Source organism: Oreochromis niloticus, unplaced genomic scaffold (assembly GCF_001858045.2).
Source record: "Oreochromis niloticus isolate F11D_XX unplaced genomic scaffold, O_niloticus_UMD_NMBU tig00000678_pilon, whole genome shotgun sequence".
In the NCBI taxonomy this organism is placed as follows: domain Eukaryota; kingdom Metazoa; phylum Chordata; class Actinopteri; order Cichliformes; family Cichlidae; genus Oreochromis; species Oreochromis niloticus.
The window spans coordinates 160408-177966 of record NW_020327211.1 but is presented as its reverse complement, the minus strand read 5'-3'; the positions used below and the strand labels follow the sequence as shown (position 1 = coordinate 177966).

The following is a 17559-nucleotide window of genomic DNA, read 5'->3' as shown; positions in this document are numbered from 1 at the left end:
AGGTACCATCTGTACGGTCTGAAGTTCTGTTGAAGAAAGATGCTGAATCGATTTAATTATTGTGGAAAAATAATTGATTTCTAATGAATTTTCTTTTACAGTCTTTTTATACATGCATTAAATTAAAGATTAGGTCAATTAAGCATCACGAAGCGGAGGTTGGGGGTTGGTTCCCTACTTTTTTTTTTCTTTTTTTTTGGTGGGAGTTGGCAACCCTATTAGTTAGGTTGTTTAATATTTCTGCTGAGTACTCTTTAAAATACCAGAATAGGGAGAATGGTGTAGGTTTAAGTTTATTAGATTGATCAGTATTGCTGAACTATGAAATAGATTTTGCATTTGCAGTATAACAGAATAGCTTTAGTGGGGTTTTTTTTTTAAACTTGAGTGTAAAGTTATACAAAATGCAGCAAGATATTGATTGGTTGAACCTCAAATTCCCATCCTTTCGTGGTACTTGGTACCAAAAATGGTCCCCTACCAAAAAGTGCTGTAAAATGTTATATATTAATATTTTTTTCCACTTTAAATGAGTCAGTTTTTAAAAAAATACTTGTGCTTAAAATATCCATATCAAGTTTTAATTATATTTTCATTGTTTTAACCCTTTAAATCCCAGTTTGGGTACATGAGGGCACTATTTTTTAACAGAAAAAAAAATAAAAACTTAAATATTTTCCATAAAATACATTTGAATTAATATTTGATTGTTATTATAATTAGGCCTTTAGATGGTCTAAACATTGGCACCAACATTCATTTTTATCCATTATTATTTTTTGTGCAGGAGCACATTTTTAAAAATCCATCCTTTTGGTCCCACCCCAAAAAGTGCTCTAAAAATGTTGTATATTAAATTAAAAGTATGCGGCTAATCTAGCAAACAAATTAACAATTTTAGATGTTGTAGAACTATAAGATAAGCTGGAACTAAAGCTAACTTCCTGCTAATTTCTAACTACGTTAATTTTAATAAATTCCGTTTTCATGGATTCCTGGATGTTAAACTTAATTGTTACACCTGGTTAAAGCAGCAACGCTGAGCATTTTATTACAGATAAAATAATTTAGACAGTTTCTAACTCGGACAATACCAACAAGAAGCCCCCTCCCCTTCCCGCACACACTAACTCCCTTTTTCCTGCACCACAACCAAACATGTATCTTAAAGAAGCAACAACAGTGCACAGAGATAGCCATCATGTAAGTGTAAAATAACATTTAACCATCGTTACAATATTTTTCATACTGTTTCAGTTATTATGTTACATGTTTGATTCTGTATAAGATTTTCTCAGAGAATAAATGCTGCATGTTTAATTTTGTTGGGTAAGATAAACATTGCGGCACATGTGTGGGAGCAGGTTAGAATGCACCAGTACGGCAATGGAAATGTGTGCTGTAGCAGAAAACAGTTTTTTGACCATGACATTGTTTGTTTGTATGTATGAGTCAGAAATAAATCTGAACAGCTCACATTAAGAAATGGAATAATTATTTTTTCAAGGCTTGGGACAGAAATTCACCACTACAGTGTGTGTTACCTGGCTTCATGGGTAGATAAGGTTGGGTGTCATCTGCATAACAGTAAAAATGCATGCTATGTCTTCTGATGATACTGCCTAAGGAAAAGCATGTATAATGTAAACAGAATTGGTCCTTGGTAATGACCTAGTTTCTAAATTATTTATTCAAAGGGTTCATTAAATTAAAAAAAAAAATACCTGAATCATTTAGCACCTACAGTGCCTTGAAAAGGTATTCATACCCCTTGAATTTTTACACATTTTGTCAGCTTACAACCACATAATTAAATGTTTCTTATTGAGATCTTCTGTGATAGACCAACACAAAGTAGCACATAGTTGTAAAGTGGTACAAAAGTTATGCATCTTTTTCAAAATGTAAGCAAATAAATATCTGAAAAGTGTGGCGTGCATCTGTATTCAGCCCCCTCTACTCTGAAAATCTGTGATGGCCTCAGTAGTTTGTTAAAAACATTAGTGAACAAACAGCTTCATGAAGACCAAGGAAAACCCCCAGACAGGTCAGGTATAAAGTTGTAGATGCGTTTAAAGCAGGGATGGGTTATAAAAAAATATCCCAAGCTAGCCCAACATCTCAAGGAGCATTGTTTAATCCATCATGCAAACATGGAAAAATTATTCTCCTACCAAGACACGAGTGCCCACCTAAACTGACAAACCGAGCAAGGAGAGCTCTGGTCAGAGAAGATTCCAAGAGGCCCATGGTCAACTCTGGAGGAGCTGCAGAAATCCACAGCTCAGGTGGGAGAAGCTGTCCACGGGACAACTGTAAGTGTGTAACCCACAGATCTGGCCTATATGAAAGAGTGTCAAGACGAAAGCCAATGTTGACCGAAAGACATAAGAAGTTCTGTTTGCAGTTTGCAAGAGCCATGTAGGGGACACAGGAAACATGTGGAAGAAGGTGCTCCGGTCAGACGAGACCAAAGGTGAACTTTTTTGCCCAAATGAAAGCGCTAAGTGTGGCAGAAAACTAACACTGCTCACCACCCTGAACGTACCATCCCCACTGTGAAACATGGTGGTGGCAACATCATGTGTGGGGCTGTTTTCTTCTACAGGGACGCTGGTCAAAGATGATGGGAAGATGGATGGAGCTAAATACATGGCAATTCTGGAAGAAAACCTGTTGGAGGCTGGAAAGGAGTTGTTTCCAAGCTGCCATGTTTCATGTCCCAGGTATTAAAGTAATTCATGCTCAGGTTTTTTTTTTATGTTCAGTTCTAATTTACCCAGTTTAGGTTTATTTTCTTATTGGTTCGCCTTGACCTTTGTTTGTAATGTTTTTATCAGCCTTATTAAACGGCTCGCTTTTTGTTAACGTTCAAGTTTTGTTCCACATTCTTTGGTGTCTGCATTTTGGGTCCTCTTTGCAAATTCATACAGTGTGCTGCCGCATACTGTGACACGGTATTGTGTAGATCGTCCAGCCTTAGAGTGCTTTCCTCTGAGCCACTGTGCAGCTAGTGTACCAGATGCATATGCAATAGGTTAGTAAGCTCTCGATGGTGGCTCTGTAAAATGACAAAGCGCAAACACATCTAGTACACGTAAAGCGGCTGCAAAAAAGTGAAAGGCAGATCCTACAATAATAGATACAGAGAAAAACTCAATGATCATGTGACACCCCCCCCCCCCCCCCCCCCCCATAGGCCCTTTCACATCATACATTACATGCGCTGTGCTTACCACTAGATAGAGCAAAGGACCCAAAATCTCTGTTGCGCTGGTCGCTGCATTATTGCTAGTATAGCTGCTACATAGAATCTTCAACCTCAGTCTGTGACTGGGGAGAGTGCCCGCCCTATGGAAGACATCCTGCATCATCCCGGTCCTGAAAAAGAACCGGCCCAGTAAGCTGAATTACTTCCGACCGGTCGCACTGACGTCAGATCATATGAAGACTAGAGCTCTTTTTCAACCTCCTCCAATTGCAGGTACAACATGCCCAGGACCCACTACAGTTTGCCTACAAGGCTGATGTCAGAGTGGAGGATGCCATTCTGTCCCTCCTACATAGAGCCCACTCACACCTGGACAAGGGAAAAGGCACGGTCAGGATCCTGTTTCTTGACTTTTCTAGTTCCTTTACAATCTGGCCCTGTCTGCTTCAGGAAAAACTAAACAGGGTGCAGGTGGACCCCTGCCGGGTCGCTTGGATCTCCAACTACCTCACCGACAGACCACAGTACGTCAGGCTGAAGGACAACACGTCTGACATACTGTGGTCAGCAGCACAGGAGCACCACAGGGCTGTCCCCTCTCCCCTCTGTAACGGGAACCACTCACTGTCGGATCTGTGAGTGCTAAAATTATATGTTTACTAGAGCCATCCAGTCATTCTCTAAAATTAAACATTAACTTTCTTAAGTTAAGGACTGATTGTACTTTTAAGTTGCTTTAAAAGTCCAATCACCCACAGCTACAAATATCTGGCTGGTACCCCCTCTAGTTATCCTTCAAAGAATTCTCATCGCATCATTATATGCAATGTGCAGCTTCTGCGTGCTACATTGTTTGTAGGATGACCATAAGGGGGCAGCATATAGCAGTGTCCAATACGCTTTAAACAAAGCCACTTTAACTGGAAGTGAAAAAAAGCTGAATTTGTATGCAATAGTATTTGCCTGCACATAGAGCTTACACCGCTGTCTGTATATGTCATCATTTATTTGATCAGTAATAAAGTGACTGAGGTATTTCACCTTTTTATGAACTTCAAGGTAGGGGTGGGCTATATAAACGATATACGATAGAAACGATATAGATTTGGCCAACGATAGAGATTTTGACTATATCGCTCTATCGCGATAGCGCATGTTGATGATGTCATCAAGCTGGGCCTGTTTTGGTCGAAAGTATCGCAGCGGCTACAACCATTATCATCTTTAAATTATGTTCTCCTGACTGAAGTTTGGCCCGTGTATAGCATCCTGCTATACGATTGCATTTGTCCCTTCCCACCAGAATCCCTCATGTTAACTTTAATCAAGTGGAAAAAAGTTGCTGTTCATCCACCAGCTTCACTGTGCTAATGTTATGCTAACATAGCTGTGTCGCTAGCAATCACGTAGCACAACATTATATACCAGGTAGTCCAACTCCGGTAACCATGCAAACGTCACTGCTGTTTAGTTTCCTGTTTTCATTTATGTTGGAAGTGATAGCAGAGCTGTACGTTTGAATTAGTTTCAAAAATCTCTCAGTCAGAACATGGTATGTCATGTTTAGGTATAAACTAGCGAGCTAACTTCCTGTTAACTTATAACTCCGTTAAATTTAATAAATTCTGTTTTCATGGATGCCTGGATGTTAAACTTATTGTTACACCTGGTAAAGCAGCAACGCTGATGATTTAATTAAAGATGAAAGAATTTAGACAGTTTTTAACTCTCAGTGTTTGTTTGACTTTGGGACCTGAAGTGAACGGAGTTTTGGACCCAGATTACTCCTCACTACGGCAGCCGTAATGCTCTGACAATCCATCAAGCAGTCCATCAGCAGGCTTACCAAAGTTGTACTAGAACATTTTTAAACAGATTTTTACACACCCAAATCGGTTCAAGGTCAGTTAGCACAGCCAGAATTCATACACTCTCGATTTTTGAGAAAATTAAAGGATTTTAAGTGTGCCTTATAGTGTGGAAAATATGTTATACAGAAGAAAAGAATATATCGTGATATATATCGTTATCGCACGTGCTTCAAATCATATCGTGATATGAATTTTAGGCCATATCGCCCAGCCCTACTTCAAGGGGTTTTTGGGGGCAGTTTAAACAAAGGGAAATTTACCTGTTTGGTTCTACATATCAAGACAGCACTTTAAACAGCATTGTACTCTATGTCATATTGCACACCATATTCAGTACAGACATAAAGAAGTTCCTGTAACCCAGCACTGCTTGGACTAAAAACAACCAGGTCATCTGCATACATAAGATGATTTATCAATGTTTTACCTAGTATACAGCTCAGCTGTATGGACAAATCATCAACATATAAATTAAATAAAATTGGAGACAAAATCCCACCCTGTCTGACACCAAAGGGGGCAGAAATACTGCTTCCCCATTTAACCTGCATGCTCTGATGAGCGTAACAGTAAAAGAGAATTCTCAAGATGTATTGAGGAACTCCCTGTCTCTTCAGTTTATCAAAAAGTTTTCTGTGATTCACTCGATCAAAAGCCTTAGAGGCTTCAATGAAACACATGAAGACTGATGCATTTTTAGCCCTATACAAACTGAGTGCATATATGCACATGTCGGTGCCGTGCTTTGGTTTGAAGATTCTTTCTAACACCTTAGATAAAATACTGGCTAGTGCAATCGGCCTGTAATTATCCAAACAGCTCACTTTTGCAGCCTTGTCAGTGCGCCCCAGGGCAGCTGTGGCTACAACGTAGCTTGCCATTGCCAGTGTGTGAATGTGTGTGTGAATGGGTGAATGACTGAATGTAGTGTAAAGCGCTTTGGGGTCCTTAGGGACTGAGTAAAGCGCTATACAAATGCAGGCCATTTACCATTTACCATTCATAACTGGTACCAATAAAATACACAGCATTGAGTCTGGTAATATGCCATGAATCATAAACCCAGTGAAACAGAGTGCTAAAAGGGGAGCTAGCCTTAAATTAGCATGTTTTAAATGTTCTGCAGTGATGTGATCCACACCAAAAGCTTTATTATCAGATAACTATGAATGGCTTCATATACTTCATGTGTCCTTATTGTGTCATTACTCATGTCAGAATTGTCCTCATATGGTTCACTTTTCATACAGTAAAAGAACGCACTGTAATGCTCTCCTGACAGGGTTTTGTAGGCGGACTCAGGCGCAGACCTTGGCAAAAGCTGACAGTGCGTTTATTTACAGTGATTTGGCAAGGTGATAATATACACAAAGTGTTTGAGAGAGGGGTCCGGGTCCGAGGGGAAGGGGAAGAGTCCGAAAACACACTCCACTCTCTCAGCAATGATCTCCTTTTCCTCCAACGCTCAATCGCTCTCTCACTCACTCAAAGATACAGGGACAGGTCCAGGGAAGATCTACACACACAGAAAAATACAATTAGTACAAGGTTCTGTTGGGATTCAGAGATTTTATTGCTACCATATAATCTGCCTTATGATAAATGCATTTGATAACATGTTTTACAGTATTATTTTATCATTTAATATACTTTACAGGGTTTATGTTATATTGAATATGTTTGTCATCACATTGACCTTTCTAGTCACAGGTTTAGTTCATTTTATACACATTGCATATCTGTGCTTGTTTAGAGTTGATGTTCCATCCAAAAGGGTTGTAAGCTTCATCTGGTGAGAGTGTCCAGGTGATACATGTTGAGGGAAGATGAGAACATAGTCGGTTAATTGCATGCATGCTTACAATACACATTAGTTTAGTAGCAGGCCTGAGCGGAGGCCTAAGCGTCTTCTAATTCATGTTTGGGACCAGCGGCGGTTTACTCTATTTAGTGATTGGTGACGAGGGTCAATAATTAGCCCTATTGGCCTTAAAGGACCCCGAGGTGTTAAGTTTATTATAGAATAGAGAATGTCTGTTTATAGCCATTAAAAAAGTACAAGATGATTGATTGTCTGTCACCTTGTCTGTCACCTACATATTTTGATCATTGATGGTTTGTCACCTATGTATTTTTGTATTCTGTTGACGTGGGGGCGTGATCCTCATTGATATATAAAACGTATCCCTTGTGTTCTCATCAGAGGAAGACATATGCTAATGTTGCCTCTCCTGGGTTAATAAACTCATCGTCTGATTGCATTTTTCTGGGGCCTCTGTCATTTGTTGTCTGGTCTACAGTTGATTGATTTCGCGTCAGTTCACTCGAAGACTAACAAACTCAGACTTGGTGATCACAGAATAACTGATGCTGGTGGCTTAAAGTTCCAGCAATGAGTAGCGTAGGTCTGCCATCTTAAGAAGTTCTTCTGATTACTACAATCAGCGACAGGTGCAATGATGAGAGCAGGTGCGTGGGCCGGGAGGGAGCCAACAATGAGCTCTGCCACAGCAGGAGGAAGAGAGAGAGGGAGAACCAAAACAAAAACATGTTCCCTAACACGGAGTCAGCCGGTGAGGTACGGGGATGGTGACATCTCCAATGCTGCGATGTTATCTGCCCCAGAAACAGCTTCAACAGTTGATGGTAGAGATGGTTTACACTTATTTAGAGCTTTCACCTCTTTCCAAAAGTCTGTCACATTGTTACACAGCGTTTTCCTGACCAAAGAATCTGCTCTCAGCATTTGCTCATTTTGAGTTATGAAGCGAACAGCATATTTATATCTGGCATTCGCACATTTTTTCTGTTCAAATTCTGGGCCTTGTTTAGGTCTTCCAGCCATGGCCCAACATTTATAAGCTACACAAGCTTCATCAAAGTACATGGTTACATGTTCTTTCCAGGTCTGATGTTAGGTTTCTTAGGGTTATATTGTTTATCAAACTGTGTACCCCATTCATACAGAGCAGTCACTATATCATCATACATGGAGCAGAGTTCATGTTTATGCACAGCATTCTTACATTTGACATCCTTGCACAAAACAGCTTCTTTGGGCAAAGAAATGTTGTTCAGATGTATATCAGTATTACTATGATCAGCTAAGACGTCCCCTTCACTAAATGCTGACCAGTCTAATTTTACACTGGTAGCAATATTAGCAATATTATTTCCAGTTGTTGCTGGCATTTATTCCACATCCACAGTAAAAAAAAAAAGGAGAAAGTCTTGAATAAATGCATTAATAAAAGTGAGCCTACTGAGGTATTCCTCCTCATTTTGACAAGATTCATAGGGAGTATAAATATTAAGAATAATAAAACTACTATTATTCTGTGTATATTGTATACCAATACATCCAGTCTAATTGGCTTTATCACAGGATTTATTTTTTGTCCTAAAGCAACTGTTGGGAATTAGAACCAACAGACCCACACACCATCAAACTGTTTAACTCCTCTCTGGAGGGGAGAGGGAGGGGAAACAGGAGGACAAAGGAGGGCAGGGACAACTTATCTGTAGTGCATTTTTCACTGTCCATTTTTTTTCTATATCCAATAGAATAGGTGCAATAGACTCAAAATAGTTGAAATGTGCAATTCAATGGTTATTCCTATTTATCGCTACTATATACTTTGTATTTATATATGTGTATATATGGTATATTTCTATTTCTGCTTACATTCTTTTGCAATTTATGTCAGTACTGTGCTACTGGAAACAGAAACTCCCAGAAGAACCTACCTGAGGGATTAATAAAGTTTTATCCAATCTTGGAGAGCATCTAAATTCTCCCTGCTGTCCTCCAGGGTGTTGGGAATGATTATGCAGATGTGTTTAGGTGCCTGTTAGTTTTTTTGGTCTAATCTAAGTGTTAAAACATGTTCAATTCTGAGCTATCACTTTTTCCTCCAAGTCTCTGGTGTCTAACATCACCTCCAGCATTTCCGTTCTGTCTCTGCTCACACTCACCTCCCTCATAAGTCTCCTCAGTGTGTGTTTGTGTGACTGTCACAAACGTCTGCTTATCTGTTTGGTCATATTTACACAGAGAAAGAAGCTCCTCACCTGTGCAGGTATGCAAGGTGGTGGAGGGGCCACTAACCTTTGACCTTTAGTGACCTCTGTCCTCCTGTTGCAGGTGTGTGTGTGCTGCTGCTGTCTGCACCAACTGTTTCTGCAGGTGAGTTGATGAAGTGAAAACAATCAGTGAGACTCCAACAAGAACACAAATACATTTACTCTGTGTGTGTGTGTGTGCGTGCGTGCGTGCGTGCGTGCGTGCGTGCGTGCGTGCGTGCGTGCGTGCGTGCGTGTGTGTGTGCGTGTGTGTGTGTGTGTGTGTGTGTGTGTCCTCCAGTGTCTCTTTCTGTCGGTCCAAACCTTCAGCAGTTCTTCAGAGGATCTTTAGTGGATCTGAACTGTGTTGATTATGGACAGACAGCTGATGGATGGACAGTGAAGAGGACCAGAGGAGGACTCACTGACGTCTGTGGAGCAGCTCCAGGCTTTGGGGGGCTTCTTGGTTCCTACTGTGTTGTGGATCTTTCTGCTCCCAATGAAACCTTCTGGTGTGAGGACTCCTCTGGACAGCAGAGTGACAGAGTCTCCTTCATTGTCCAATCAGAGACTACAGGTGAGATGTTCCAGCTGTGTCTCTGTCTCTGTGTGACTCTGCTCTCATTAACTCTGTTTGTCTCTGCTGGTCAGATAAAGGTGTCATCCTGGAGATCCCTGCACTTCCTGTGAGGACAGGAAGTGATGTCATTCTGCACTGCAGACAGAGGAATGGTGACACAGTCGAAGCTTATTTCTTCATCAAAGGAAGTTCTGTTGGTCCTAAATCAGAGTACATCATCACTAACATCACGCAGGCTGATGAAGGTTTCTACTGGTGTTCTACTAATCAGGGTGGAACGTCTCCTCAGAGCTCTCTGAGGGTCAGAGGTCAGAACATTGACATCACTTCCTGTTTAAAACCTGATGTAACATTGTGACCTGATAATAAACTAACTGAACCATCTTCATCATCTCTCCTCCAGATCCTCATACAATCATCCATCCTCCTCCTCACTGTCCTCCTCCAAGCACCTCCACAAACTTTGCTCCTCCTGTAAAAACTGCTCTTACGTGTTCTCCCTGTTCTCCTCCTCCTCCTCCTTCTCCTCCTCCTCCTTCCTCTCTCCTGGTCCCAGTTGTAGTAGGTCTGGTCTCTGGGCTTCTCCTGGTTCTAGTTCTGGGTTTGATTCTGTTCCTCTGCTGGAAACTTAAAGGTATGAAAGCTCTCACTCACCTGACATGAACAGGTGTAATCTGATTACTGTGCTGACCTTCTGATCCTAAATATAAATGAACTGACTGGGTCACCTCTGTCCAGATCAGTGGGTTTTACTCATCCAGACATGCAGTCATGGTGCGTTTGAATGTATACTCGAGTGATGCTGCTCAGTGATTCTTCAATTTCCTCTGTGACCTTTCAAAATAAAATGTATATTTGGGTCGCCCCTGACACATAAAGCTATATTATATCTCAGTTTATTATTTTAGTGTGGAAGATTTCACAATGTAGTATAAGAATAAAAAAAAGAATACGAATAATTTTCTGACATTACATTTAATCACCTTTCAGTTCTTTAGGATTTATCATGGAGCAAGGCAGAAGTGTTTTTGCTGATTCTTAGAATAAGTATATAATATTAAAAACATTTCTTCATAGAGTCCATCATATTCAGCACAGAGTACTTCAGTCTGTAATAACATGTTAGTGTCAACAAGCTAAATGATTGTCTTGGAAAAGCAAAAAACTCTAACCAGCTAATCTTCTCAGTAAGTAACACTTAGCATAAATGTTTAATAATGTTGTAAAGTAATTAGTTTACATAATCATGTTCATGTGTTTCCTCCTCCTCTCTTTTCAGGAAATAAAAACCCGTCTCCTTCTCCTGTGGATGTGACCTATGCTGATGTCACGATCAAACAGAGAGCCAACAGGAGAGGTAGGCTGTCACCATGTGTGCTGTCATCAAAATAAGACAAGCGTGTTATGTAGCCACATACTGTACTCTTTAAATTTATATTAAAAGGAGTACTACTGAAGGCTGAAAACTACTACCTCTATGAATGTCTGTAAATCTGTGTGTGTTCCAGACAAACATCCTGCTGATCCACGAGCCGTCTACTCTGATGTGAGGACTCAAACTTCAGGTACAAATGAACATAAAACAGGTGGTGATGATGATGGTGATTTTTTTCTCTTACATGTTTGTTCTGTTGTTCTATTGTGATTATTATTATCATTATTACTTTTCTAATATTCTGTTATTGTGACTCTTAGTTTTCTCCTTCGGCTATTTCCACAGTTAGCTTTGTGTCATCGGTATGTTCATGAGGGATATGTACAAACTGTGAGCATTAAACACAGGAACATGCAGGCAATCTAAGTTACCTTCTCAGATAACTTTATTCAATAGAATTGTACTTATATAAGACTAGCTTCACAGGGTTGTGTTCTGTTAGAAATGTTAGAAAAAGAAATCGATTTTAAGACATCAAGCTGTCTCAGAATCAGATGTTTCTGTAGATGGTTGGCTGTGTGGCAGGCATGGGTAGGACCCAAACACAGGACTCGGAGGCAGCAGAAATAAAGTACCACATTTATTGCTGGTATTGATTTACTAAACTCAAAGTCAGGTACAAAGAAACATTAAAATAAGCAAACAAAAGACAAACTAGAAACTAAGACTGTAACACCCAGAAATTCACGACTAGTAGTGATTGCCCGTTTGAAGCCGAAGTGCATGTGCAGAAAGAAAATTCAACACACTGCTTCATAAACACTGTGCCGAGGTTTGGTTTGAACAGAGTCACGTGACCAATTACATCCAAATCTTCAGTCAGCACGTCACTGCTTCAGTGCCTGATTCAGTCTAAGGAGCTTGGAAAGAAAAGCATCTCAACTTTATGTTTCTTGAAGACGTTTCATCCAAGAAGCTTCTTCTGTTCTATGAGTACCTAACTTTAGGTTCTTTGGGAGTGTCCCCATGGACCCCTGTTGATCCTCTACCTAATCACACGAGCCAAGACTGCAATCAGCTGGAGGAGTGAGAACCTTCACAGACATACCTGATTCAGTGGTTTATAAGGCATTGACTTTGTGTAAAAGAGAGCGAATCAGTGTGTAGCATGATAAGATACATGGAGCAGGAAGAGAGGATGCTCTAAAAACCAGTTCATCAAAAATTCTGCTCCCAGGTGTAAAATGTACTTAAGAAATACACAGTACATGTTACGGTTTGGAGGAGGGGGGGTGCTATATACAGCTGAGTGAGGGGAGAAGGGGTCTCCAGGGAAGTCCACCCCCTAGTGAGTTCCACCCCGGCGAGAAAGAGAGGAAGAGAGAGAGTGCTGATCAGCGTGCAGCTGATCCGCCTGGCCGTGACAGTACATATAGTTATAATTATAGAATTTATAGTATATTATATATAAACGTACCTGTCCACTGGTTAATTACATAATCATGTGGAGGCAGGGACCTGCTCACAACATGTTATAAGATTATTGTATAATATTTAGGGCTGGGTGTCGTCACTGATTTCTAGAATAAATTTGATTCTGATCCACAAGGTCCTGAATCGATTCAATCTATTTGATTTGAATCGGGGAAATTTTGCCTCAGTCAGAAATATTAAAATTCTGATCACTAATCAGTAAATATCCATATTTTTGTATCTATAAAAACTAAGCTGACACTGTGAGACTTCATCAGAGGTGTGAGCAACACAGCAGATGCCTTTGTGTCAAAGTAACTGAGGTTAAAACAGAAAAACATGAAGCAGAATTTCCTGGCCTGACTTTTTATAGCAGATAACCTTAAAAATATTCTGCAGTAGAAGAAAAATCGAAGAAAACCATGAATCAATATATAAACATTACCTGATGCTGCTGAAGTGAAGCAGAGCAAAGTTACAAAGGTTTGATTACACACACAGGTGAGCGTTTTGCAATTTCGCATAGTTTTAAAAAGTTTACATTTCTTCAATATTAAGCAGCAGAAATAAGACTTTCTTGTCAGGAGTCAGTTAAATTTAAAAAACAAAAAACAAAAAATGTGTCCGACAGTGCTGCCAGGGCTGCTGCGGCAGTTGTGTGGTGTAGTGAAAAAGGACCCAAATGCTGGCAAAAGCTGTGCTGCAAGTGAGCTTTATTGACTGAGTGGCAAAGTAGCAAACAGGAATTGAGGACTGCATAAACTAAACTGTTAAAGTAAAGCAGGAAATTCACAAACACAAACTCAGGGACATGAACAGAGCACTGGGGCAGGACACAGGTAGGTATACAAAACACTAAACACAAAACCCCTAAGAAAGAGAAAACAAGAATTAACCCAAAACATAAGATGATACCAATATAAAACACAAAACGCTGGGTCTAACGACCCATGACCATGACAGGCGCTGTACATAACAGTAGACTGGTGCGTAATAGGCAAGCGAATAATACAGATAACACAGATTTTTCATGACGATTGTTACCGCGCCAGATTCGCGGCTCCGAACCGTAGTAAGGAAATCTCTGGCAGTTACTTGAAGGTTTCGTGACTGGCTCGTAGCCGGCAACTAGCTTACTGTACAGGTCAACTCCGCTAGTAAAAAAGATCGAAGGAGGCATAGGAAAACTGCTTCACCGAACTTTATTTCTTCTCCAAGGCACGAACACCGTGTACAGTGAGCTGAAAACAATTTACTCACAGCGAACATCGCCGACACAACTCTAGCTGCCGAGGGCGTTATTATATTCCATTTACTGATTTCCTTTCCCGTCTCTTCTGTCGCTAACCGTTACCTTTTTCCTCTCCTCTCTCTCTTACTCACACACACAGGGCAGTCCCGCTACACACAGAATAAGTATATAATATTAATATATTATATTATATATATGTAATTATATATATATATATATATATATATATCTATATATATACATATTTCTTTTAAATAAGAAATGAAAACATAGATATTATATCAGCAAAATGAAATTACAACTCAAATACTAGCACCATACTCAAGTCTACCAGTAGGTGGTAACAACACAACATAGGAACCAGATTAAACACCTAATTTTGAACATTGCAATCACATAATAATTACATTTCAATGTGACAGCTAAAACCTGCTTCAAGAATATGGAATCAAACTTTATGAACAAATGATTAAATTTGTCCCGATCAAAAAATTCAACTATTTAAAAAAAGAAAACTGCAAATCTAAAAAAAATAATAATAATAATGAAAAAAAACCAAAACATGACCTTGAGGACTGAAAATACTCACAAAGCAGCTTGTCTGTGACCAAACTCCGTCTCGAGTCACTCCATCCATCTCTCTGTCTTCAGGTCCTGAGGACGTCGCTTATGGTCAGGTGGTCATCAAAAGCAAGAAAAAAGGTGGCAAGAGGAAAGGTAACCATAGTAACCACCATAACGACAAAGCATGGCACTCACCATAAGTCAATTCAATTTTATTTATATATAGCGCGAAATCACAACAACAGTCACCTCAAGGCACTTCACATTGTAAGGTCGACCCAACAATAATAGATACAGAGAAAAATTCAACAATCATATGACCCCCTATGAGCAAGCACTTTGGCGACAGTGGGAAGGAAAAACTCCCTTTTAACAGGAAGAAACCTCCGGCAGAACCAGGCTCAGGGAGGGGCGGATATGATTTAATGCAGAGAGGCAGCCTACGTCTATTACAGCATAACTAAGGGATGATTCAGGGTCACCTGGTCCAGCCCTAACTATATGCTTTAGCAAAAAGGAAAGTTTTAAGCCTAATCTTGAAAGTAGAGATAGTGTCTGTCTCCCGAATTCAAACTGGAAGCTGGTTCCACAGAAGAGGGGCCTGAAAACTGAAGGCTCTGCCTCCCATTCTACTTTTAAATACTCTAGGAACAACAAGTAGGCCTGCAGAGCGAGAGCGAAGTGCTCTAATAGGGTGATATGGTACTACAAGGTCATTAAGATAAGATGGGGCCTGATTATTTAAGACCTTGTATGTGAGGAGCAGGATTTTGAATTCAATTCTGGATTTAACAGGAAGCCAATGAAGGGAAGCCAAAACAGGAGAAATCTGCTCTCTCTTTCTAGTCCCTGTCAGTACTCTTGCTGCAGCATTTTGGATTAACTGAAGACTTTTCAGGGAGTTTTTAGGACATCCTGATAATAATGAATTACAGTAGTCCAGCCTGGAAGTAATAAATGCATTACTTCTAGCCTGTGTTTGTTTAGAACAGCAGCTGCTTTTACTTTGGCATACAAAATAATCTGCACTGACTCAGAGGTGTGTGTAATAGAAGCAGAGTATCCATGAATCCTGTGTGTGTTGTACACTGTAATTTCTGCAGAGGCCTGTAGGGGGAGCTAGGAGCACCACTGAGCTAACTTGGTAGATATAAACATGTGAAACACACATACAGCTGTGTGATACTCTAAACGTGTGTGTGTGTGTGTGTGTGTGTGTGTGTGTGTGTGTGTGTGTGTGTGTGTGTTTTACAGGGCAGTCAGCTGATCCATGTGCTGTGTACTCATCAGTGAGAGCAGGTAACATTTACACACAGGTGTATTTAAATAAAGGTCAGAGGTGAACAGCTGACATCAGTGATGTTTGTCTCTGAACAGGAAGCTGAGGACACACTCGGTCTGATGGACGACCTTCATCCTTCACTCTGCTCCTCTTTCAGAGCCTGCTGAGGCTTCATCAGTTATTCCTGAATCTTAATTAGTCAGTATTGATCATGGAGAAGCAGATTTGTACTTTGAGTATTAGTTTTGCTGTTTTCATTCTTCTACAAACATGTGAATGACTTTAAAGGATCCATATACATGTAATAAAGAAAGGACCTGTGTTTAATAAAAGTTTGTTTGAAAGAATCCCAGATGTGTCTGAATCTGTGTTTGTTACATCTAACAGCCTGTGTCAGGCAGTCCCTGTGAGGTCCTGATGAGCTGAGTCCTGTAGTCCTGGGTGATTTGATAATGGAGCAGGCTGGTTGGTTCTTTGTTTCCTAAACACATCCGAGTTAGTAAATGGACAGTCAGTGACTTCCTGACCCACTCACAATCAGCAGCTGATGCTTTTCCCAGTGTAACTATAGTATGTTTAATGGACTGCAGTCAGGTCTAGACCCCGATGAGGACTACGAGCATGCAGATGAGCTTCTCCGAGACAGTTTCTGACAGTTTGTGCAGAAATTCTTTGGTTATGCAAACTGATTGTTGCTGCAGCAGTCCACGTGGCTGGTCTCAGGCAATCCTGGAGGTGAACGTGCTGGATGTGAAGGTCCTGGGCTGGTGTGGTTACACATGGTCTGCGGTTGTGAGGCCGGTTGGATGTACTGCGAAAATTCTCTGAAACGGCTTTGGAGAAGTATGGTAGAGAAATGAACATTCATTTCACAGGCAACAGCTAGTCTCATAACAGATTAAATGCCAGGTTGAGGCTGTCATTTTTAGCATCTACGTTGATGTTAAAATCACCCACAATAATTATTTTATCTGAGCTGAGCACTAAATCAGATAAAAAGTCTGAGAAATCAGACAGAAACTCTGTGTAAGGCCCAGGTGAACGATAGAGGATAACAAATAACAATTTAAGGAGAACATGCGGCTAAACATGTCACACCTGACCCGATCGGGGTGGCTGTAGCTCAGGCAGTAGAGCAGGTCACCTACTGATCAGAAGGTTGGTGGTTTGATTCCTAGATTGCCCTAGTCTGCATGCCAACTATCCTTGGGCAAGGTACTAACCCCAAATTGCTCTCCGGAGTATGAATGTGTGTGTGAACATTAGTTAGAAAGCACTATGAAAATGTGCTGGTGTGAATGTGTGCACAAGTTGTGTAAAGCGCTTTGAGTGCTCAGAAGAGTAGAAAAGCGCTTTATAAGAACCAGTTCATTTACCTTTGGTGAGGGGACCAGAGAAAACTACAGAGTCCGACATTGTTTTGGCAAAGTTACACACCGACATACTGTATTTACGTTTACCCTTAGCCAGCAGTTTTAAATTTCCTTCAATGTCGCCTGCTCTGGCCCCTGGAAGACAATTGACTATGGTTGCCGGTGTCTCTAGCTTCACATGTCTGAGAACAGAATCATAGCATTGCCAACCGTCCCTTAAAAAACGGAATCGTCCCGTATTTAGAAACAAAACTACACGTCCCGTATTGAGCTAATAAGGGACGCACTTTGTCCCGTAATACAGTGAGAATCAAAAGTAGTCTATAAATGTTAATGGAATTAACGCTTTGTTTGAAAACATAATTCCCAGCCCCTCTCCTGCTCTGTGACCAATGAGCTGACACACTTATGGCAATTCGAGTATGACAGTTCAGATTAACGCTTATCTCATTGGTCAAGGAAAGGTCGCGGAGAAAATACCAGAAGACAACAGACGACCACAACAAGAAGCATGGC

At 40.5% G+C, this 17559-nt stretch overlaps 1 protein-coding gene and 1 long non-coding RNA gene across 2 annotated transcripts; both read left to right on the top strand.

Annotated features, from left to right (window-relative positions):
• The first annotated feature begins 2439 nt into the window (after window positions 1–2439).
• Window positions 2440–14588, top strand: LOC102080441 (uncharacterized). Its single transcript, XM_025904260.1, has 11 exons — window positions 2440–2476; window positions 2609–2682; window positions 3485–3601; window positions 3662–3846; window positions 7534–7660; window positions 9526–9721; window positions 9796–10032; window positions 10128–10358; window positions 11004–11081; window positions 11233–11289; window positions 14476–14588. The coding sequence occupies exons 1-11, from the start codon at window positions 2440–2442 to the stop codon at window positions 14586–14588; spliced, it is 1452 nt and encodes a 483-aa protein (XP_025760045.1).
• An 817-nt stretch (window positions 14589–15405) lies between these two features.
• LOC112844644 (uncharacterized) lies at window positions 15406–16015 on the top strand. The gene is made up of 2 exons (XR_003217385.1): window positions 15406–15687; window positions 15766–16015. It is a non-coding gene; the product is annotated as an uncharacterized LOC112844644 (long non-coding RNA).
• The last annotated feature ends 1544 nt before the right edge of the window (window positions 16016–17559 follow it).